Here is a 25,577-nt window from a genome sequence, read left to right as displayed (position 1 = left end):
ATGCTTTAGCACAAGGGTCACGTATTTTATAAGAGAAGTTGAGTTGTACTCACTAAAGTGTTGTGACAGAGGAGCAGAGTTGTTAGCTTTACTGCTCTAAATTCCATCCATCAAAATTCCATCCAGACTGTTCAGCTAACTGAAACAAGAGTATCTATTGAGATGGGCTGTATTCCATGTCTGTATATATTCTTACTGTTTTAAGAACTTTCATATGTGTATCTTTATGTTTTCCTTCTTCTGACACTAAGATGATCTATTACTTTTTCCTGCAGAAATCATTTTCTATGCATTTTTACATGAAAGTAGGCATTTTTTAGAGCAGGCTTATCATAGTTCTGCATGTAGTCCTGACAGTGGAAGAACTGCTATTTCCTTAGTGATATAAAACCTAAAGTCCTGGGTTCCTTTTCCATAACTTTACCATAACAGCAGGATGAAGACATCAATTTTCTGGTGCAACTCTTAGAAGTTTAAAATATTCTTTCTACTACAGGTAGTGAATCTGAATCCAAATGCCAGTGCATGTTTTGGTTTAAATTCAGAAAAGTAGAGCACAAGCATTTCTTAGCATGATACTCCTCTTTTAATTGTTGTGAAGTTGTCACAGAAGTTGTTGAGCAGGTGCTTTGTTTCATTCCCACACTGCTAATTTTTAGCATTTTTTCTCTATTTGTGGCCACACAGTGCTCTTGGTTCAGTGTTAGGCAAAGTGTGTAGGCGGGAAAACATGTATGCTATTATTCATTATTTTCCATTATGCAACTCATGTTAATTGTTCTTTCCTGTTTAATGACAGAGTAAAAAAATAGATATTATAATGCTGTCAGGCTGTACTTTAATGCAATATCTGATATCATACAGCCAAATTATTACCCATCATTAATATTAATAAATGGTCATTTTAAATGTCCTCTTTATTAAATACATTCTCAGACTTTATAACTTCTTTCTGGACGTATGTGTGATGGGTGAATCTGCATACATTTGGGTGAGAGAATGCAACCAAGAAACAAACATGCTTAAAGTGAATACTGTGCCATGTGACAGAAAAAAAAAAAAAAAAAAGGGAAAAAGAACATTTTCTAGGGCCATTTGTCTTTTTATGGGCCTACCTAAACATGGTGTGGCTTCAGAGTCAGGGAATTAAGATCCAGTGTTCGGTACAGTACACAACTGGAGGACCCGAAAGTGCTCTTAACATAAGTAGGAGTTGGGGCAAAGGATCTGCTGCCTTTAAAAATAATCCTACAACATGAAACTATACTCCAATTCAATTTCAGTTTGTGTGAGTTAAGTTTGGTAAATTTAATGTCACCAAAAGTGGTGATTTGGGATGGGGGGAGCAAAGAAGTAGAGGATGACCAAGCCTGTCAAGGCTGGCAAGACCTGCCTCTATGGCTGATCAGTCAAAGCAAATCACCTTGTCAGTAGCTTATCTACTAATCTCTGTGTGGGTTGTCTATGCTTATCTGGTATTAAAATAGAAACAAACTTCTTTTCCCTTTTTTAGAATGGCTATAAATACCTTTGCTGAGTCTAAAAAAGAGTGTTGACATTTTTGTGGCAAACTAAGCTTTTAAAGAATCACATATTCAAATATTTCCAAAGTGAAAACATTCTTCACTTCAGAATTTGTATAAGTACATTTAACAATGATCAACGATCAGAAACATGAACATCTTCCCCTTTTCAGACTGATTTGTTGAGGTTCAGAGTCATATTAGGCAGAAATCTTTTGCAAGACTGAGGAAATAAACTAGGTTATATCAACCATGGATAAAAAGAAGAAAGTTCTTTAAATTTCTAGCTGTTTCATGTGGAAGGATGACAATGTCTCCTCACTCTTTGATAAGTAAAGGATATTTTTCATTCAATTTAAGCTTTCTGGCTTGCTTTGTTTTCCCCAGTACTTTCTTTGAATCTGGAGACCACAGCACTAGGTACATGCCATAGACAGAGGTGAACTTCTGTGTTAGCCTAAATGGGTCATCGAATTTTTTCTTTCCTACATTACATATTTCCAAAACCGTAGTTTGGCTGTGACCACAGGATTCATAGTGAGGAACGCTGGGCAGGAGAGAGAAGAGGCTTGTTGGCAGCTTATGTTGCGTCAGACTCAAAGGATAAGTTTCATTTCTCCTTGCTTCTTTCTGTCAGTAGTATGGTTATATCAATCCAGAACAAATTTTGCAGCTACCACATGTAGGTGTCTGTGCTTCAGCCCTTAGAAAATGTGTATTCAACCCCTGAATGGATTGATACCAGAAGTCTTTGATTAATTCTCTGTCACCTTCTACTCTTTTCCAGAAGGACTCCAACAGAACGTGTAGGTTTCACAAAACGTCATTCAAAAACTGTGGCTGAAAGGGTAAAAGACAGCATGTCTTTAAAATGCACTTACAGCTCTCCTGTATACGTAAACAACTGTGCATGTACCCAGCCACGTATATTTTTGCAGAAGGGAATAAGTAACTTTTATGGATCACTCATTAGCTCTGAAGTTGAAAATGAGACTTTAGGACTAGATTTCATGAACTCATTTCTTCTCACTAGTCATATAAATTGAGAGGTTTGTTCCTCGGTCTTTGTCAATGACAGCCGAATAACAGGCTGCCTCCTGAATCTAAAAGAATCATTTACTCTTTCTTCTTCCTTACTCTTTTTTCTAAATAGAGTATCAGGTATAGTTATTTTTACAGAAACAGAGTGCAGTTTTTCACAATGCAGGACTTTTATTTCTACAAAATTCCAGAAACTTCTCTAAATGTTGCAAAAGATTTTCACCTAATCCAGTTCTGCAGCTGAATGAATCACAGCTCAACACCAGGTGGCCTGTGTCTTGTGACTGTACCCTCTCATAAATACAGTGCAGCAGAAGCCTAAATGGAAACACATCTTTCTGAAACCATCTGTTCTTACAGATATCTGCAACAATAAAGAAAATAAAGGATTTAAATGCTGCTACGCTGTTTTAAACCTTGAAGGCATTATTCCAAGAAACTGCATTTGTTTCACATGGAAATAACTTAGCTGCCATGTTTGTTGCTGTTCTGTTTATGAGCTTTGGAGTACCTTACTATAGCTGGCTTACCTATATCTGAATATTTATAAAACAGAGCCTCTTCTCATGCTGGGAAGGGTTGGGTTTCTCTCTAGTGAATGTAGCTTGTCTCTAATTGTACATTTTATAATAGCTTACAGGGTGAAACCGTTCCCTTAGTAGCTTGTTTGTTCATTTGAGGAAAGTTATGTGTGATTTATTCAAAGACAGTACCGCAGCGGCTCAACCACAAAGCTGATAATCTTTAATTGTTGCTTATTCATTTAATTGCATCCCATTGCTCTTATGATATCTTGACTGTAAAAATGCTCAGTTGGAACAATATTCCTAAACTCATGTATTTAAATCATACTCTTTAATTGGTGCAGACTATATAATATTAACACTGAATAAAGAAAAAATAAAAAAGATAACTTTCTTGCAGGGTTGAATGTTGTTCTGACAGAGTTGTAGTCTTTTGTCTGTACCAGCTAGTAAGTGCAGCAAAAAGAGTACTATTGCAGTTTCATATCCAACAAATCTTCTTATAACTGACATCTAATTTATAAGATTACAATGTCTTTGCTAATGCTGTGGTCAATATTTTAACTCTTGTTTACAGAATTTCTGTAGTCCCCTGCAGTGGTATTTCAAGACAGATTTCTTCTGCAGTAAAATGGAGGACAACTCTCAGAAACTCAAGATACAAACCAATATATGAAAGTGAACTGCAGTGGCGTAAGCTATCTTATTCCTGAAGGACTAACAAAGAGCAGAGGTGACACAGGGAGAAGCGGTAAATAGAGCTACAGCTTTTGACCTAAAAGGTCAATGTTAATCCATAGACACCTCTGGTTTATCTGAAACAGTTAAACCTAGGTGCCACATATTTGGCAAGCAATTCTGCTTAGGCATCAAATCTGGGGAGGAGAAATGGCATAGACATCATACCTAATAGTGTGACTGGCAGGTTTTATCTGTATGTAACTACCTGACGACATAAATTTACAGGACGCATGTTTGCTCTCTTATTCCATCATGTCTCATTTTCAGCGGAGTGATGGAGCAGGGGAAGGTTGCTCTTGACTACACAAGAAAAGGCATCAGCTCCTGAACCATGAAATGCAATCTCCCTTTTACTTAGGGACAGAGGCACATGCTGGAAGAGAGATCTTTCCGCTCAAGTGTCTTGTCCTAGTGAAAAGAGAAATTACATGTCATACCAATTATCCGAGCAGTGGACAGTGTAGGGAAAACTGGCTGCTTTGTGAAGCTGCAGACTGAGCCCAAGTTACTGAATTAGGTTGAGAGGGTTTCTTATGCTCTTGGCACCACACTTGATTGTCACGCTGCATGCCACAGACACCTGCACGTATGGGATAATCATGTGTGACTGCAGCAAGATGAGGTTGTGAGCCTTTAAGGGGAGCGTGGAGGGGAGTAGGGCCTAAATTGGCCTTTGATTTAAAAACCCAGAAGTCATTGTGATGGCATTTGGGAACAATTCTCCTGAAGGAGATGGAATTGCACAGCTGCAGCTGATGTCTGAAACAGTGATGGAGACTGGAGTGTTGCCTGGGTGCACTAAAAGCTGTGCTCTGCTTTAGTTTTCTTTTGTTGGTAGAAGAAAAAATAATCGAGATCATCAGGAATGTTTAAACCAGCACAGGGATCGGGGTAGTTATTTCTCAACTGACTCAGTCAGCTGTAAAGTAAAACAGAATGTGAAATATAATATGCTATTTTTTTATCAGGAAATTAAATCTTTTGGGGAAAAAATTTTCTTTTAAGGTGAGACCAGGTCGTTCTCATCTGGATGCTTTGTATCTAAATGATACACTTTTCTTTATTTCATTGTTATAGATTTAATTAATATTCACGGTTTTCAGCAGGTGTGCTGACTTCTCATATGACAGTGGGACATTCTGCTAAGTGATGTGAAATGACAGCAGCTCTGATGAATGATATTAAAATCTTTTAAGCAGCAATGGTGTTCCAGCTGATAAAGCATCAGTTTGAAAAAAATGAATTTAGAGTTTCTAGGACAGGTAAACAGCCAAAGGAGTCCAGCAAGACATATAACAGCTGGTAAAATGGTTAACGGTGTGTCTCAGCTTACTATACTTCCATATATTTCTCTTCATTTCTCTCAATAATATTTAGTATATGCTCTATAAAGCATCCTGTTTTATCAAGTCCTCCTCTAAATATGGGGGCACCTGAGAAAACCTAATAGAGAAAGAGGAGATTTTACCCAAGACATGATCTGGGTATACGAAAAAGAATCATAGAATCATAGAATAGTTTGGGTTGGAAGGAACCCTAAAGATCATCTAGTTCCAACCGCCTGCCGTGATAAGGGACACCTTCCACTAGACCAAGTTGCTCAAAACCCCATCCAGCCTGGCTGGCGGTAGATTTTTGATTCTTCATGCCTATTTCTAATGTACAGAAAAGCTGCAGAACACTGAATTTACACCCCCAAGATTTAGGGCAAGAGAACTGCAGCCTAGTTGGGGGGAATTCTGTAGCAGCAACCTCTGCCTGCTCTACGTCCCATTTGTGCTGTTTAACGGGCAAAAAGTAAACCTAGCAGACCTGAGAACTGGGGGCAGGTATAGAATCATAGTTCTATGCTTACAGCTGAGTACATTCTGAGCCTGGTTCTTGTTCATGCTAACAAGCTCTTGGCACTGTATATATCCAAAATAGAAATAAATCCTATGATAAAAAGTAGTATAATACTAAAAATCAAAACTATTCAAAAGCTACTAGAATATTTTTAAGATTCTTGGTAATAAATTATACATTTTCTCAGATCACTCTGTAATGCTTGATGGAAAATGTTTATGCATGATATTGCTGATGAAGTTAAAAAAACAAGATATGGAAATATGGAAATAGGGGTTGTATGAATCCTTAGGAAAATTCAGTTATACGTGATCATCTCATCAGAAAATTTTCCATCATCTATTCCTTGACAATATTTGAATTATTTAGGAATATTTGGAGGGGGAAAAATAGTTTAGTATTAAACTTATTGTTTCTCAGAATTTTAAAAAGTCAAATATGTCTCTTTTTTGTCAATTATTGTCAACCACTTTTTCAATTCTTATTCAATTAAGGTGAACAAAAGCGAGTGGCTTAATGCCAGTTGGCTCTCCTCAGAGAAAAAGAATAGTTTGAATTCTGTTGAAGTCTAAGAATTTAAAAGATTTCTCAAAAATAAGAAAAGAAATATGTATGCATGTCAAAAGTCATAAAGTTAATCAATTTGATGGAACTGCTGAATAAATATTTTGTCATCTAAAATTAACAGTAATGCAAATTCAAATTATTTGTAAAAAGACTAGCATCTGGAGATATTTGGGTTTATTTTTTTCTCAAAAAAAAACCTTCCTAACATAATAAATAATATTAAATGGTATATATAGTGGGAGAAATAAGTTAAATAGCAGACTTGAGAGAGACACAGGGAGCAATATTCAAATGCGTACTTTACATCCGCCAAGGCCCCCTATCTTTTACATATACACATTTACTATAGATTAATTTAGAGACAAGTCGTAATAGAATAGCTCTGCTTTATAATAGAGCTAGATGCAGTGCAAATGATACTAATGGGAGAAAAATAAGAAAAGGCTCTGTTTGAAGAGGTGCTCTCCGTCTCACTAAAAAGGACTGTACTCTATCCCTGTGCCTAACTTTGATCATCAAGGAGTAATGCAGGTAGCAGAGTGACTGCTGTACAACAGAATAAAAGAGTGTTTTAGACCTTCCAGCCCTATTCTTACTATAGCACGAGTGGATTGAGCAACACACAGATCCTCCTAGTGATTTGGTATTGCTCATAATTTGAAATTATTCTCACTGGTTTCATAGCTTCTAGTTGGTAAGTTAAATATATACATATATATATATACTAGGTTCTTTTTAGGCAAAAATGGGGCATTAAAAGAACTGGAAATTATAGATTTTGTGTGACATCATGGGAGTGACTACAGTAGATGCAAAGTCTCTTATCAAAGGGTGAAGCAAAAATCATGTCCTACTTTGAGGAGGAAATGCTTTCTGTCAGATGGTGCCTCTACTCTTAAACAGTGAAGAGTGTTATTTGCTTCCTTTATTTGATTCAAAGTTAAAATACTAAGATAATACTTCCTTTTCCTCTACCCCAGCTCTTGCAAAGGTGCTATCACCCCAGCACAATAAATACTACTTCATACTACTTCACACTACTTCACAATACTTCACACTACTTCACATTCTTTTACTTTTGCATGGCCCAAGTTCAAAAAAATGAAGAAAAAAGAGAGAAAGAAATCGTGCTGTAGAGGTTTTTCTTCTCTTTCTTTTCAAACTAGAATTCTTTGCTTTTTGGGGAAAGGAAATTTATGATATTGTGACACATCTTTGATGCTTTTTGAAGGCAATTAGTTTTTTTTTTAATGAAGAAGAATAATAGCTAGCCGGTAGAAACAGTAACACTACATTTTTCAGTGTGCTTCTTGCTGCTACTGCTTCCTTAATTTTGCTCTTAAAGTAACAGTTTACTAGTGGTAAGACTGTTTTGTAGTGCATCATGGCAGTATAGTTGCCTGAATCATTGCTACTTAGCCATTCTACCAAAGATGTAAAAATTGGATCTCCCATTCCTCGTTGCCTCCACTGAAATCCCCAGGTATCTTCTGAAAAACACTTTTATAGGAGCAAAGCATATGGTCTCACAGCCTTCAGCAGCAGGCCTGAATGTCTTCTAAAATTCACATAGCTCCCTAGTTGTCTTTTAAATTCAATTCCTGATTATCCTCTAACGTAAATGGACAGGCAGAACCTATACCCCAGAAAAATGCCTTTTCTAGCATATGGTTGCTCTCGTGAGGCTCTTTAAAAAGGCAGAAATATCTGTTTTGTTTTGCCTTTCAAAGTGAATTTATGAAGCCAGGGATTGTTGTACTGAGCAGTGACTGGCAGACATTTTGAATTAGTACATCAGTTTCTGAGCTATTTTAGAGGCTTTTATACCTATTCCTGTATTTCATTAAATATCCATTGTAAAGAAAGGTGGAAGTAACTAACTGTTATGTGAATCTCATTCTCCCACTGATGAAGAAAAATGTAACATCATAAAAGAATTCAAAGTTCTCATCTTGTGAGACAAAGCCCTCCAAGAAAGATATAATACTCTTTCCTCTGTGCCTTAGTAATACTCATGTCTGCAGCTGCAAAACTATATAAAGAAAATTCTTTTAACTACAAGTTCTAGCTATGGACCGTAAATATGGTGATTTTATGTGCAGAATCAGTGTCCTGAGTAATCAGCATGGTACAGTCATCACTGGTGCTAGCTATAACATAAAGGATTGTAACTCTCTTACTTCTTCTGACATAAATCATTTATATTTTGTTGATAATAGCATACCTGTCATACAAGAGTTATCTCACATCTCATCTTGAGGACTCAGCTAAGGACTCCTCAGTACTGCTTTATTTTCTTGAACAAGTGATGAGTAAAAGTTCTCACAATTACTGATTTTTAATTATTATTTCTCCAAGGAGGAGGAGGCTATAAAGAGATATATTCGAAATAATTGGAAAAAGTAATCTGCTTTCTTCTTTATTTTATGAAATTGCTTCATTAGGCATTTTGGGGTTTTTTTGGTTTTTTTACCCTTAAAATTGTCCTCAATATGGTCTTAAAGGAAAGAATATATATGTTTAATTTTAGTTTAGCTTTACTTTTGCAGCCTGGAGACAGTACCTCATACAGCACAGTTTTGCAAGCTGCCATTTTGCCTTAATGTAAGAGTATGTCATCATGTTTCATCAGTTTCTGCTGAAGTTATACTTTAACTTCATTTTAAATCACAGCTGATTTCCTGCTCTCAAAATTCCCCTGTTTGTCCTTCTGGAAAGCTACTTATATTCCATTATTCACTTCTCTCCTTTTAGAGCTTAACTGATAAACCTAAAGATTTACATGTGAGTTAATAATTTTTGCAGTGTTCATGAAGAAGTAGCAACATAACTCAAGAATACCATTGCATATGGTATGCTTCTACATTATATGCTGCTCTGGCAGAATGGGCAGTGAGAGCAGAAACAGCACAAAAAGCAGCAAGCCATGGTGGAGGAAGGCAAAGCTGGTTTTAGTCTCTATTGTATCCTCATATACTCTGAGCAGCATTCCATGAAAGACTGCTCTGAATTTCACCTTCTGCTGTGTGGCTGCCAGTAGCTGAAAATGGCTGGAGCTCTGAATGGTATAGACACACAAGAAATTCCTCAGACTTCATTCAGAAATTAGGAAGTAGGTCCTTTTTGTAACTCTTTCCCTTCTACTGCTGGTGGCTCCATGCCATTCTTCACGCCCTTAGCCAAACTGCTACGCAGCACCAATATCTTTAACATTAGTCAACCTGCGATATTCACCTTTGTTCACCTCATCATCTGTTATCTGTATAGTATAACTGCAGACACTCATAATGAATTTAACTTCTGCATTAGAGCTCTTTCCAGTCCAAGCCAGTAGCAAAATCACCATAAGGAAAATGCTTTTCTTTAATGTAAAACACTTTCCTCCAAATCTCTGTGTGAAATATAATTACTTTGTACATGTCATGTTCTCCATAGGATTGCTAAAGGCACTTTTTTTTTTTTTCATTTCCTAGCTTGCTTTAGTAGCACTTAACTAATAGGCAATGGGAGAGGGCAGAATGAACGTCTCTTAAGATATGATAGTTCTCTACCCCTTCCTGCTTCAGCGGATCAGTCAATTGATTTGCCAGAATGCACTGGGGTTCTCAAGATCCCTTCCCAGCAGCTGGGATTAAGGAAAGTTGTTGAAGGGACTGCTGCTGTGCTGTTCTCGCAGCTTCTGTGATTTGAGAGGCCACAAAACGAATGCCAACAAAAAAACAGCCTCAGAGAGCTGTGGAACAGAAAAGGCAAAACAGGACAGAATATTTACAGATGTAATAACAAATTTTACAGAGAGAAGATATGTAGTTGGTAATTTCAGTGTGTCTTACTGTTACCATTGGGTTTTCTATTCTATTTATTTATTTATTTGATGGGAGCAGGGGGAGAAATAAGTGCTTTTGCTTAAGCTGTTTTTTCAGTCATCAGAGAGAGTAAAGAAAAGGGGAGGCTCCCATCTCCAGACACAAGCAGATCAAGCACTTTGACATACCTTCATAAGATTTACCTTCACTCATTTCCTCCAGCTTTTCACAAGTCTGAGGAAAATTACACAGCTTGTTCACACTTAATCACAGTGAATTTCTCTTTCAGGTTAAAAATGGGAAAGAACATCAGTTGCATCCCTCAGTGAATTATAGCCATTGTTTTTTATTTCCTGGTGGGTAATTGAAGGCTTTCACAGCTAGAAAAAATTATTTATAGTATCATGAAAAATTGATTAACTTTCCTGAGTGCTTCATTGATGTTTTAGTCATTTACTTTATTCCAATTAAACTTATATAACCTAAAAATCAATGAGCTTCTTTATTTTACAGAATAAATTATAGGGGAAAATAATTTGTTTAGCCTCTGTAAACTGCCTTATTTCCACATGTTTTATATGGAGAATCTCTGCAAGGAACAAAAGAGCACAAAGTGCTATTGCATTCAATACAGACAGTAACATTTCCTGTATTCCCAGTGCCTTCAATGGCTGCACAGAAGCTTTGGGAAGGAACTTAGGAGCTTCCCTGCTGGATTAAAGCTAATAAACTGTTCAACCACTTGCATTGCCTAATAACAAATGCCTCAGAAGACAGCATGGAAGCATGCAGGAGATTTGATATATCTGTCCCCAGAAGTAGTTTTATACAATTTCCTATTAGTTAGAGAATTTTTCAAACTATACCTCAAGTATCTGTCATAAAATCCATTTCTGTGTTTTTTGTGCACAGTATACAAGTTTCTCATCTGAAAATTGTAAAATTTGATTTCCAATTCAGATCAATGCATGTCTATTTATTTCAAGACAATATTTAGCTAAGATAAGTGGAATGTTTAATGGTCATAGCTAAGCTAACTTTAGAAAGTACAATACAATTTTTATTCATAGGGAAAAAAAAAAAAAATCAGCCTGGATACTGAAGAGAATATGGAGATGGAAAGATCCTCAATTAAATACCACTGACTGGAAATGGTCTCTGTTATCATGTCAGCAATTAGCATCAATTCTGTTGGGCTAGCTCAGGATGGGATCCAGTAACACTTATTTCAAGCTTGCTCAAGTTTTACCACATGGATCTCAAATTCTCCTATTAATGACAAATTGTTATACTATGAACTTGTCCTTGTGTTTGAGCCCGAAATATTTTAAATAAGCTAGGGTTTTTATTTCTGTTTTAAAAAATCGTGCTTGGTTTATCCTGAATAAACCACTAAATGTGAGAAATCTGAACTAAATCCTGTAAAAATAAAGGGAGCATTAAGTTGTCATCCTTTAGAAAATAGAAAAGAGGTCTGCTTGAGGCAGATGGAATAATAATTGAAAAATATCTAAAAAAAATAAAAAAACCCCTAGTTTCTTCTAGTCAGTCTTTTCAACCTCAGCTTATGCTTTCTCTCTAAAATATAAAATATGCTCAGAACCCTAAATTGCAATAGTATAATGGTAGCCTGCAAAATTCCTTACTAAAAAGCAATTACTTTTTCTGGTAGAGCTTTACAACATCATTTTGCAAACAGATATTAAACTCATAATGATACTATCATTTCAACGAGAAAATTCCCTTTTGGTTTACTGCTCCTTTTCAAAACTCTCTTCTGGTTTCCTACTTCCAGAAGTAGGTAAAATGAGTTTTCCCTGGAAAGATTATACTTTTCTAACATTAAAATTAGCTATCACCATGCTTTCATTGGGTTAGTAGTACTGATGTATGTAGTCTAAGAAACATCTTTAAGTGACAAATATCTATAATGACTGCATGCCATTTGCAGATCATCTTTGTTATTTTAGTGGGAAAGTATCAAAGCATTCCTAAATCTGTAGTTACAGTTTTTCAGTTATTCACTAATTCAGTCTATCCTTTTAAGCTGTTCCAAACAGGTGCAGTGAAAGGCGAAGTCCAATTTTAAAGTAAGTAAAACAAGCTCATATTTTAGATAAAATACACACAGTCTCAAGTCTTATTAAGTAAGCTTAAGGCAAGTCTACAATTTCAAATTGTAACCAAAAAAAGTAAAAATCTATTGTCCTTTCTTCTTTAAAACTGCTGCAGAGGTGTGTCTTCATGTCTTCAAGCATTTGAGGAAGCTTCTTAATCATTGCCAGAGAGCTAATTATTAGCTAAGACAATATATCACTTTTATATAACATCTATTATTACTATCTGGTTGTAGCTTGAAATAACATTAAGGCCTTCTAAAGGATATTTCTAAGGACAATTTCATAGAAAGCTATTTCATAGAAAGCTTAAGTAACAAATGGTTTAATAAATTAACATCTATTATTACTATCTGGTTGTGGCTTGAAATAACATTAAGGCCTTCTAAAGAATATTTCTAAGGACAATTTCATAAAAAGCTATTTCATAGAAAGCTTAAGTAACAAATGGTTTAAGAAATGCTTTCATTGTATGGCTAAAAAATGGAACACATTTTGATAGGCGTAAGTTCTAAAAGTTGTGTTTCATCCCTGCGTGTATTAATGTGAGATGTTATCTTTTCTGAAATTCATTCACTGATGACAGAAAGGAAAATAATGAAAAATCTTTAGTCAGTTTATATAACTTATTTTATTAAACTGGGAACTATGTTTTTACCTCTGATAAACCACCCTTCTCCTCCCCATCCCAGCAAAATACATATAAGCAAGACCAGTTGGCCAGGTTCAAAGTTCCTTGAATGAAAGACATTTTACCAAGACTTTTTCCTGTCTTTGGAAGACATTGCCTTCAGTTTGGATAGCATTTTGTTCTTAAATACCCGGGAAATGCAGTAATTAAATGAATATGAGTTCTGTAGCAGAGGTACAAGAATATGGCCAAAACCGATGATTTTTCCTGCTTCCATGCAGTTAGGAGTGCTAGCAGAATTCAAACAGGACTGAGACTGAAGTGCAACAATTTTCTGAGGTAATCTAAGACACAGCTGATGCTAAAACGAGTGGTGCAATTACACCTCATAATAATTTTCAATAGCCAGGCATTCCTTTTCTTTGAACAGGCCAGAAGTGGTGCATGTCTGACTCCACAGCAAAAGCCAGACAGGCATAAAACATGTTTTGGATTTGGTTTTGCTTTTTTGGTTGTTTTTTATAAGGGTTAGGTTTTTTTTTACCCTGTATCTCCCTATTTCCTTGGTTCTTCAGGTAAGCAAAGAAACTGCCTGGGAGAGCCAAAGGAAGTGCTCAGCTGTATCTCCTGCCTATCTTAGACTGTATATTTTATATGTGTTTAGTTCTCGTGTTGTATTTACATGATAAAATTGTCTTTTAAAATTAGTGTTTGTAGAATAGGTATCCATTTGGGGTCTCATAAATCCTTTATCCCCATCTTTTCCTGTGTCAAGCAGTATAAACTATACTGCCTGCCAAATTTTTCTTTTTATTCTTTTTCCAATCAAAGCTATATTTTACTTACGTAAAAATGTGCTGAAAAACATATTCCCTCCATCCTGTCAGACCAAATTTGCACTCTGGCTTCAGACTTCATGTGCTGAGTTACATTTTATGGCAATTTTTTATGGGCTAGTTATAAATCTTTGTGATTTACAATGAAAATACTAATGGGCCAGGAAATATTTGCCACACCAAAGATCAGCAGAATTAGACAACAAGATTGAAAAGTACTAATCACTCAGCTTCCAGTAGAATCCATTTCAAAGTGGTATCTCTATATTATATACACTTTGTCAATGTATTTTTTTACTTCATTTCACTTTAGATACTCTAATATGATAACAGAAATTCATTGTTTCATTTCATCTCTGTATTATCAGTAGAATTGCATGAAGCCTTTATGGTATTTTGTGGAATACATATTCAAGTGGAAACGTCAACATGATTTGAAATGCAATAAATATTTAACAGTGAGATATTCCATATCATCAATGTGATATGCAATGTATAAATTTACATTTTTGCATTACATTTTTTAGTAAGATGCTTTAAAATGTAACATCAGTAACAGATTTAGGAGTTGATTTTTTTAACAAGTTGTCTGATAAAATCTATGTTTTGACCAGGCATTTATTTTGGCTGTAATAAAAATGCAACAAAAACATTCTGAGGAAGGGAAAAGTGAACCATGAGCTAACAAATTGGTAAATCAAGATGACAATACTGCATACATAGCTACCTACTTCTACTCTGGTAGACGCAATTTTTCAAGGATGTCAAAGAAAAAGTAAATTATGCTCACAATCTATGCACGGAGGTCAACAATCAGTTGACTCTCATAATGACTTGCTACTCTACCTAGGAATCAAAAGCAAAAGACAGCAAACTGTGTGGCTCTGCCTACTTAAATAACAGCAGAAATCATTATTTGAGACAAAGGAACTAAATCCAAGCAATTTCATCTTTCTTTCACATTTGGTGGGGTTTTTTCACTAGCTTTGTATTTTTCTATGTTTCAGTTATTCCAGGAGCAGGATAATTTTATTATGTTTCCTTTTGTTGGTTTATTATATCCCCATGATGCAAAGCACTATGAAGACTAAAATAATTTTGTTACTGGAGTTTTCCTTAGCTGTTATTTCTTCCCCCTACTTTAGCCTTTCCCATATGCAGTTAGGATCAGAGCATTCATTTCTGCTTATTTCTTGCATTTTCCTATCATCATTTGTCAGCATTCTCATCAAATTCTAATATTCCTTGAAGTGAAAGAAATCGTCACTTGCAGGAATTTCTCCTCCACCATTTTCTTTTTCTTTCCTTAATATTACTAACACAGAATGTCTCAGTTTCCTGAAGTTTCTGTTTAAAAAGTTCATTACCTCAAGCTTGAACAGGAAAATGAAATTACTTACATTTTGTGTAAAAATGCTTAGCCTTTGTTTACATCTTTGGCAAATGAAATAATTTTATTTTACTTTGGATAAGTGAAGTTCAAGAACAGAGTTATTATTTTCATAATAAGTCTTAATTTTGCAAATTATGTAGACATGTTTTATATTAGTTTCTGGTTGACTGAGTCTGTGGTTGAAAGGATAAATTGGGCTGGAACTGCTAGCCACTTTGTACAAGGTACTAAGCCTTTTCAGGTAGCTCTGTTATGGCACTCATTCAAGATTTTATTTAAAGTTTTAATTCACTTGGTGATATTTTGACACATTTCTGTATTAAACTGCACACATTTTATCTCAAAAGCTTTTCTTCAGAGTCATAGCAGGGGGGGTTGGAACTAGATGATCTTAAGGTCCTTTCCAAACCTAACTATTCTATGATGCCTGTATCTTTCATTATAAAACAAAATCCTTGACCACAGTCATTTCTCTAACATAGACAAATTGTATCACCTGTTTAACGATTCACAGAAAACTGTGACTCTTCTAATACTGTGTGCCAGTCAGGAAGAACAGCTGAATGTTTTCTTTGATTTAAAACAAAGAAATTTTTTCTCTCACAAAACGAACTGGCTGAAAATACAGTGTTGCACCATATCACAGAAAAGTTTGGGTTAGAATATGGGTTTAGAATTGATTCATCCCTCTTGCTTGCTCAGTGCAGGGGTAGCATAGATCAAGGTTCCCTGATAAATACTTTAAAAATCAATAAACTAAAAATTGAAAGTATCATTAAAAAAAAAAAAAAAAAAAAAAAAAGCAAAGAAAGTTGCTTCTGTAGGATCTGTAAAACCACATTCAGAAACTCTTCTTTCTGGAGTTTTCATCTGAAAAAATCTCTTTGTTTTGAAGTGAAGTTGGATCTTTGCCTAATATTATGTTAAGTGAGAACATGATTACACCTCCTTCAATTGTGTTGGCATAGTTGAGGAGCTGAACTCAGAACAGAGGCAGAGAGGATGCTGGTTTCATATTGCAACATTAGCGCAAGTATAAAAAGCTGTAAAGTTGAAATCAGTTAATCTCTTGCAACATTAGCGCAAGTATAAAAAGCTGTAAAGTTGAAATCAGTTAATCTCTGTAAGGACCACTGCAGCCTGTATGTGGAAGACAACATAGGAAAGCTAGCTAAAATCTTATTGTCTTTATCTGCATGTTGGCTCAGAGTACAGAACTAAAAAAAAAAAAAAATCACTTCTCCAGTTAGATGCTTTCTTTTCTTTAATCTCTCTGTAGTTCAGGCATGCAGGTATACAATTGTATGTTACAAATGGAAGAGCACAAGTCAAAGAAATCGAATATGTAAAATAGATTATTTTTCCCATAAGTGTCATATTTTGGGTGCAGGAATGCACGCAGAAAGGGGAAAGACTATTGGGTAGTATCAGATTGCGCAAGTAGCTTCCTTTTCCATTTCCTTGGTGGAGATGTTAGGTAGCAAGTGTTTATGTATGTCTCTTTCTTTATAAGCACACAGAGGCATAGAAAGATGGTACTATGAATAAAAACATGCATTACTAGAAAAACTCCCCAATACAGAAAGATAATCAGTTAAAGGGCAAGTTAAACATACTCATCATTAAGAAAGATGTGGTTGATGTTCTGATATTTCTGCCACAGGAGCTACATGAACTTCTGATAGCCTAAGTAGGTAATATAGACTTTAAACGCAATAAGAGAGAAAGTATTTAAAAACACTATCTGGAAGTACACAACTACAATGAAACCAACCTGACCTTTAGTCAGTACATTAGTTTTAGTTATGTGATTCAAGATACTGCTCTTAAACACTTGTTATCTTAGGCAGGGGTACAGATGAAATAATGCTCTTTTTTTTGTTGTGTTTTTTGTACATAATATTTACAAGAAATTCACATTGTTCATAAGTACACAAACAACTATCACTATTGGAGTGGTGTAAGAACATGCTTTTACTTTATTTCAAAATACTAACTTGTAAATGTACTCTTCATAAAACCAGCATTCCTGTGCCAAAATTGTAACGTTGAGAACTTTTTCCGTAAGACTCAAAAATTTGTCATGTTGTAAATTTCTTGTTTTAAAATTGACAATCCTGCAATCTTTTCTCCATGCACATATAAATTTTTTTATTTTCTAGAGGAGAACTTTAAGACAATGCCCAAAACTTTCAAGTTAAATAATAGCATTCCAATTCTGAAAAATGATAGGGTTCTGTAACAAGTATATTCCCCTTAGGTACTTACTAATCTTGATGCTGGCCAAAAACCCTCAGAATTATTAATTTAATTTCAAATTCTGAAGAAAATTAAGATGCTTTTTAACTGAGAATAAAATTAAGTATTTTAAAATGCTAGGAGCTTGGGGTATTGGTTTGTGGTTTTTGATTTTTTTACAGTCACTCTCAATATATTTCATATATATTTTATCATCAATTTATTTTTTTATTCAGTATTATTTCTTATTAATGAACTAAGCCGTTTTTAAAAAATCTGTATCAAAAAATATTTCCTGATATTAATTTTCCCTTCAGAAAGATAAATATTTGATGAAATGGAATCCAAAATTATTTTAGAAAGTATAAAATTTGGGGCCCACCTATGCTCCCTGGAGTTTTAATTCCAACTATAGTTAAATTCAAGGGAAAACTTGTATTTCTTTATTTGAAACTGAAAGAGGCCCACAGTTCCATGTGCAATAAGTATATGGAAATCAGTATGCTGTAATGTAGTTTATACTATTTTTCAGTTTCCATCTGCTTCCTTCCATTGCATCTTTTTTGAGTGACAGCATAATTGCTGTAGCAATTAATGCCCTTCCAATCCAACTGCATCATTAGTGCAAAATAAATGTTTTGCTTTATAGCAGTTTGTCCTGCTATGAAACTTTGCTTTAGTTATTCCAATCATCTAACAGCAGAAAAAGAAAAGCTGCTTTGTCATCAACAGCTTAATAGAAGACACTGTATATTCAATATAGAGAGTTGGCAGAATTTTAACCAGTATCAATTTAAAAATAGGATAACAGCAATCATTTATTTTCTGCCTTAAATGAAAGTATCTTTTTTGACAAAATAATAGCCACTTAACTGATTTGAGATTGTAGTAAGGGTTTGTTATTTTTTGAGGAACATTTTCTTTACCCAGAGTAAAATGTGGACTCTCTTTGCAACAAAAGCCCTTAGAAGATAAAAGCTGCCATCTGAAATAAGCAGTCATAGTAATTTAGTTTATTGCAGTTAGCTTTTAATTTTCCCCAGTGGGCTTTAGGTGCATAGCTGCAGTGTATTTCCCATCTTGTCCTGTGTCTTAACAAAAATGCTGCAAAGACTGTTGGAGGATGAAGCACTTTGAGACATTCTTTCCCATCAAAGCCATATCCTCAGTGTAATCTGTGGGCCTCCTTTGGTATAAACAGGCACTTTCACTGATGCTAGGAAAGTCCTTAGAGACCATAAATCTAGATTAAAGGCTAAGACTACTTTTGTGAACTTTTCTGGCTGAAGGGCTGCATTTATTGTCCGGTGAGAATTGCATGAGGAAACAACATACAACTAACCCCTTCTTACTAGTGTTTCATTCCTGAAACATCTGTTAGCTAATTGGGTTTTTTCCACCTCCTTGCACCATCCTTTGTAGATAAAATCCCATTGTCTCTGTTTCACTGATTTTCAGACTGTTCTGTTTATTTTGAACAGAACTTTCCAATGAATATTTCCAAAAAGAAAAGATTGCTTTACAATGGAACCAGTGATTCACTTTATTTGGTTTTCGCTTGTACTGATTGATTCATAGAAATTTCTTTTGAACAACTGTGGTTTTCTGTAACATTTATAGAAACGTCTATAGCAATCACAGTGCTCTTGTCCTCATGAAATCTGAGAGCACTCCCAAGTACAAAACATAATACTAATAAAGATATCAAATTGGCTTTAATTTAATGGCTTTGATTTGTGCTCATAATCTTAGGAATGTAAATGCAAGATTATATTTTCAAAAATAAATTTATTATTACCTAAAAAAAGTAAAACTGTATTGGAAGCACATAATGTTGGGGTTTTTTTGTGAAGTCATCTGTTCAGAGGTTAAGAAATACCAGATGAAAGCTTGCTGTGCAGTTGCAAAAGTCTGATTATTTTGCCTAGTGACTATCTAATATGAGGTACTTTCAAGATCTGCAACTGAAGCTGAAACATAGGAGTCTCCAGTTCTATTAATTTTTAATCACTGAACTGCAAAACCTATGCGCTTATATTGGATCTTGCATTAGAAAAAGCTTAGTCACAGGTTTTCAAAAGTGATCCTGCATCAGAGAAGTGAGTAGTCTGCTGGCAATAGCATTCACCTGCATTTGGTTGCATATTGCTCACAGGTCATCGTTCCCCAAACAATCTGGTACTAAAGACAGTCTGACAAAAACCCTGCCGTCTCTTACCCTTGGCTGCTCCTTGCCTGTGCCAGTTCAACTGTTTGTAGGGTTTTTGCAAACCAGATGACCAAAGTACTTCAGCCTTTCAGTGGCACAACCGAGGGACAGTGAACAGTAGTGTTGGTAGAGAGAAGAAAGGGAACATTTTCAACTGACTTTTTTTCTGTTACAGAAAGTGTAATGTTGAACTGTACCCACAGGCAGAGAGGAATTTTAACACAGGCCCTGCACATCAGAGATGAGTGTTCAAACCAAAGAACAGCAGATGAGTGTCTTGAATTCTTGCGCTGGAAATGAAAAGCATGACCTTTTTTTTCATTTGCAAAAGAAAAAGGTTTGACACCTGTCTTCTGGTTAAGAATTTGAATTCTGAATGAAAAACAGAGAAAAACACTTCCCAGTGAGCAGCAGTCAGGGAGCTTTTAAAGCTTATTCCTGGATCTCTTCTTTTTTTCTTTTTTTTTTTTCTTTCATTTAGCTGAGTACTGCAAGTTTTCTGATAGAAATTGTGATCGATTTACTTGTATGTTCATCAATCACTGCTGTTACTAGGAAACCATTGGGTTTTTTCGTCTAAAGAATTGTTATAAATAAGCACCATGCCATGAAATAAGATCCTTGTGTATAATGCCTCTGCTTCCAACATAATTAAGATCAGGAAAAATCTAATTTTGGTGTAATTTACCAGTTTGCGTTAAATTATCTTGCTGGATCATTCATACCTAATTGCTTTGGACTACAGCTTCATCGTATTCTATGATCCAGAGAGTAAATTTAAATAAAAGAAAGACATTTCCTATGTAAGCCACAGGAAAAAAGCCTCCCCCAGTTCTGTTGGTGTCTTCAGGTCATGGAGTATGTGTTAATCAAATTCATCTTATGCCAACATCAGAAGAACTGTAGGGAAGAGCTGGTCTTGTATTCTTGAAAACAACTGTGGTACCAAAGAGCTGCGAGATCTATAAACAGCATTCTTCTTTTCTCTTAACCTTTTAAGACCTAAATGGGGCACAAAAAATACTACTGAAGGAGGAAGCTTAGAAAACAGTGGAACTCAAATTCTTTACTGTAAAATCTTCTCCTGTTGAAACTTGAATTTCAAAATCCTTACTGCTTACATAAAGTGTAAATATGGAAACACTGCAGTACCCAGGACTCTATAAGGCGGATCAGTATGAGTATTAAAATAATATTTAGTAGGAATGCAAATAAAAGAATTTATTATAATTTAGAGTTTCCAGTATGGGATATATATAACAAATAAAAAAAAAAAAAAGCTGAACACACCTCTACATTTTGGACATCTATTACTTAGAAGTCTTAGGCCAACTCTGAACCGTTGGTCTCTTTAATTATTTTACCACCATTGTTTTTTTATTAATTTTATTTAAATACATTAATATAATTCATTCTTTTGAAAACAATATATGTTGAAATTAAACGTATTGAAAGAGACATTCTTTCCTAAACTTGCAAATTCTCTGTTACCCATAGCTTTCTCATTTCATTTGAACTGATGTCCTCTATTCATTTTCTGATTATTTCCATAGATGGATGTCACAGTTTGGCTTGAGTCAAGGTGTCTTTGAACTTTAGGGTCTGTTGATCATGTCTTATTGGATCTAATTATTATATAATGTAGCAGTCAGGGAAAAAGCCATTTATTTTCCTTAATCCTTTGGGTTAGAGAATAGCTAATATCAGCCCTGTTGTAAGATTTAGCAGCTAGAAATATTCATTTAAAGAACAGTAAGGATGTAGTAGCAGCTGAGGCATACATACAGGGAATAGAAGACTTGAATATAATTTCCTTTTTATCCTCAATAGGATTGAATTCATTCATTGGGTTTTCCTCTCTCTTGGTGCCAGTATTGCTCTCTCGTCTTCAGGGGAATAATGATTTTTTATTTTCATGAAGCTGTCGGTAACATTTTATAGCCAAACTTTTCCAAATGCATGCTAGGACAGTTTTGCCAAACCTGGTGAACATCATTCTTAATTCCAGCACTACTCGGGTAGTCTAGAAAGCTGCCAGCTGTTTTGAAGCATTTCACCATGAGCCTAGTTCTTCAGTGTTTGAGTCTATATTCTATTTCTTAGTATATCTGAGGTTGAAGGAAAAATAAGATTTTGCATTCCTACATATAATACATCTATTAAAGACATGTTTGAAAGCATAAATCCAATGCAATTTTAAATAAGGCTTCAATATGCATTGCCAAAAACTGGAGAATATATGTTGCATGAAGATATGAACTTTGGAAATGAACATTGTGATACTAATTAAATGTCAGTTTCAAAAGGGAATTTAGAGGTAGGAAAATGATCAGGTTACCAAACTGGGTCATAGGAGTCATCTTCTGAGTTTGGTCATTGGCTTTTCATGCCTGATTTCCCATCTTGCTGGCTGCAACCGAACAAACCATGGTTATATGAGATTCGTAAGCCCATCTAAGAAAACACCTCACACATACTCTTCCCAGCTAGTATTCTGCCACATGGTCTATATCCCACCCCCAGTTCATTTTGAAATGACAATGATGCTGTGTTTGCCTGACAAGCTGGCATCCTATTCAAAGACAGTAAGTATATTTAACAGCGTTTGTGTGACAAATCCCTTTGAAACTGCTGGCATTACTTCCACTACTTAAGCAGTGCTTCAGATAAAAAAGAGGTGCATTAGTTCTCTAGCAGCTCTAACTGACAAACACAACTGAGATTTAGAGTAGCAAATATAAGAGATACTATTGATATTATGCAATTTAAAAAACCAAAAAACAATAAAAAATGCCCAATGTGGCACATCTGCTCTCCAGGCACCCTGGCACCATGGGGCAGTATGAAGCCAGCCTATCGAAGTCCGTGTCCATGGTGAAAGTAAATTAAATGAAAGATGAGTTACATCTTTTGTGTCCATGTCCCTTTCACCACAGGTCACAGCCTCAGCTCAGCAAAGGTGTCCCGGGCGCAGACATTTCCCAGCTACCAGGAGGAGCAGGGTGAGGAGCACCAGCAGTCCCTCTCACTGGCCAGCAGCTACGCCTTCAGCTATGGCTCAGGCCTGGTACAATGACAGCTGGGGGCAGCCGGCCAAGAGAAACAGTCGAGCCTGGAGCCTGCGGCTAGAGCTGGGGAGCCGCTGGCCCCCTCCGCACCCACTATTTGCCGTGAAAACTGATGCCTACCAGCTCCAGCCGGGTCACCGCCAATGCGGAAACCTGGAGAGGCGGCTTCCCTGAAGCAGAGGCTAAGTCTTTATTTATTTATTTTGCCGTTCCTTTTGTCGATACGTTCAGAAAGGAGGGGGGCTGTGGGGGAGGGGCGGGAGGGGATGCTTTCGTGTTGTGAGAAAGTGGTGGAAACAAATGAAACTGTGTTGATGTGAAGGTTTCTGCATGACCAGAGAAGGGCTGTTCTGGGGCTCCATCGCAATGGTGCATTTGACACCAGGGCCTGCCTTCCTGCCTCCACCATCAGGCTGTCCCATCTTCAGCTGTAACATCTTTAGGTCCCACTGATACCCGCTGCAGTCATTGAAATGTCACCTACTTAAGAGACAGCATCTGTGCTGCAGGGATCAACTTCAGATCCAAACAAGTTCGCTCAATACCCTAGAGGATGGTTGGGTGGGTTTTGAGCCGGACGCCAACAGGTACTGGAGTAGCAGGCTAATATGATTTGTTGGAATAGAGTTCGATGTGTTAAGGTAAGGTTATTGCCTGATACAGCTCTAATCTTATATTCCCAGAGCACAAATTCATCCCTTACTAATACACATGTAGTTCTCACAGCCCCCCGGCAGCTGTGAATGTCCCTATCAGCAGCAGAGTCTCATCCTCAGAATTGATGCAAAGTCGTCTTATTTTCAAATTATTTAGGTAACCATGCCTGCAAGCCTAATTTTAAAAAGTGGGAAAACTGTTCTTCAGACAACTATAAGTGGGACACATCCCCAGCTCGTGACTGCTTGTGCCGTGGCTGGGCCAGATATGGTAGAGCTCTGGTCTTGTCTTTCTTATCAGCGTTACTTTGATTTCCTCTGTTTCCTTCTCAGATTTCTGTTTTAGATGCACATTGTATCTTGTATGATCATGTGTCAAGCCTTGATTTACTTTGACAAGGAGTTTGAGTACCTCTCTGGAAATTTTCTGTCTTTTGAAGACATCTTTAAAATATGAACTGTGGTAGGTGTGTTTGTAATCAGTAAAATGAGGGAATAAGTTGGAAGGCATACCTGTAGCTGGGGAACAAGTTTTATCTATTCTGAACATTTAGACTTTTGTAAGTGGTATCGAATATTTATGTGCTCCTCACAATGCCCTGAAATGTTTCAAATTATGAGGAGAAAAATCTGCCCTCTTGCTATGATCTGAGCACCCTTGTGTTCTGTTCCCAGTGTGAAATGATTGCCACGATTACCAAAAGGATTCGTCTCATTAGTTTGTTTCTCAGGACAGGTTCAGGCAGCATATCAAGGAGGAGACACATAGACTCTTTGCCAATGAAATAATCAGTTTTCTGTACCATAAGTTAACTGGAAAAGTTCTGTTGGGCTGTTTTATATATGCACATATATATGTATTAAAAAGTACAGAAGAAACTTCTGCTTTTGATTAAACAGTATGTCCATCTTTTCTCCAACCATTTTCCAGGCTAAGAGACCTTGCAGACTTACAGCTTTCTACATACACCTCAGTGAACAGCTGCTGAATAAAATAGCTTTGTGATCCACTTGAATGAAATACTTCTACCCCACCAGAATCAGCTTTATTTATTTTTCCTCTTTTTCCCTGTCTCATTCACTACCTTTTCGCCTTTTCACAGTGCTGCCATACTCAGGAACAGAATGGCACCCTAGAGAGTCTATTTTGATGAGCTAAATGAAAAACTGCTGCTTTTGTGCTTTCTGAGCTTTACCCATCAAGGAAGCTTCATTCACACTTTTATTTAAGAAAAAAATGTGGTTGACATTTTGCTTTGGGAAAATTTCCAGTTTGCAAATGTTACATGCAAAATGTGATACAAAAGGATAGATGCTTTGCTGGTGTAATTCCATTATTCAGGCAGCTTTCCTAAATATACACCTTTGGAGAAACTGGCCAGTTATTTGTGTTCCTATGCAACTGCAGTTCTTTCATGTGCCCTCAAATTATATATTTTCTTTAAAATTCCTTAGATTAAGTTTCCCATATGTTCTGCAGATTTCTATGCTGTGTCCATGCAACTATTTTCCTGTGTGACTTGAGTACAAGTCATTTAATACTTACATATTCTACATAGTCCAAAGGTGAGGAAAAGACAAAACAAGAGAGTATCAAGAACTGCTTTGTAGTGCCAGTGCCTGCATACTTTAACAAACTATCTAAATCCTATAGCTAGTGCTGTAGCTGTAAAAAGCATATAAGATCTATATAGTGTGCTCTTTCCATTTCCTAGGGAATGTTTGCTGTCTGTCACGGATGGCTTTGTCTTCCACTGCAGGGCACTGATATTGTCTAGTTAATGGTAATGTAGATGCTATTTCCAAAGAAAACACACCAAAAAAAAAGGGGGAGAGAGGAAAGATTTGTCATGTATAGAACCTTTACTAAATATTTGCTTTCAGTGCATAGTACAACTACCTTCTCAACTCATGCATTTATAAATGTCTGTAAAGTCCCATCTTGTAGCAATATGCAAAAACTCAAGGACAAAGCTGGAGAATGCAACCAACAACAGGCAAACCTGACCTATTGGGAACCTATTTCTTGCAGAGAGTAAGCACAACCACAATGGAAGTTGAAAATAAGGATGCGGCTTCACAGTGTACTGTAACACAATCTAAGAAATCTGTGCACCTGACACAAAAGTATTCAGCAGCCAGTAAATGTTGCCATTACTGCCACTCCAGAAGGTCAGATGATTTCACTGTAACATTTGTGTATCTGCATAGTTTCCAGAAATATTCCTCAGAAAAGCTCCATGAGAACCAGACAGTCACTGCACCAACAGTTTGCCAGAAAATCCTGTTTTCATGGAATTGCTTTAATATTCCTGGCATATGCCTGTCGATAATCTAAGTGATTCCACACTGAGACTACTTTGTACAGCTCCTAGTGATTCT

The 25,577-nt window shown here is 36.1% G+C and overlaps 1 protein-coding gene across 1 annotated transcript in view; it reads left to right on the top strand.

Moving 5' to 3' along the window:
- DOK6 (docking protein 6) overlaps positions 1-22,716 on the top strand; it is a 243,200-nt gene extending 220,484 nt beyond the window's left edge. The window contains exon 8 of the mRNA XM_065669341.1: positions 22,408-22,716. Within this exon, the coding sequence (XP_065525413.1) occupies positions 22,408-22,547 (140 nt within the window). The 3' untranslated portion in view covers positions 22,548-22,716. The remainder of the gene's footprint in view (positions 1-22,407) is intronic.
- Positions 22,717-25,577: the final 2,861 nt, after the last annotated feature.

The sequence above is a fragment of the Lathamus discolor genome, chromosome 2 (genome assembly GCF_037157495.1).
Source record: "Lathamus discolor isolate bLatDis1 chromosome 2, bLatDis1.hap1, whole genome shotgun sequence".
Classification (NCBI taxonomy): Eukaryota; Metazoa; Chordata; class Aves; order Psittaciformes; family Psittacidae; genus Lathamus; species Lathamus discolor.
The sequence above is the reverse complement of the archived record's forward strand: the minus strand, read 5'-3'. Positions and strand labels throughout refer to the sequence as shown.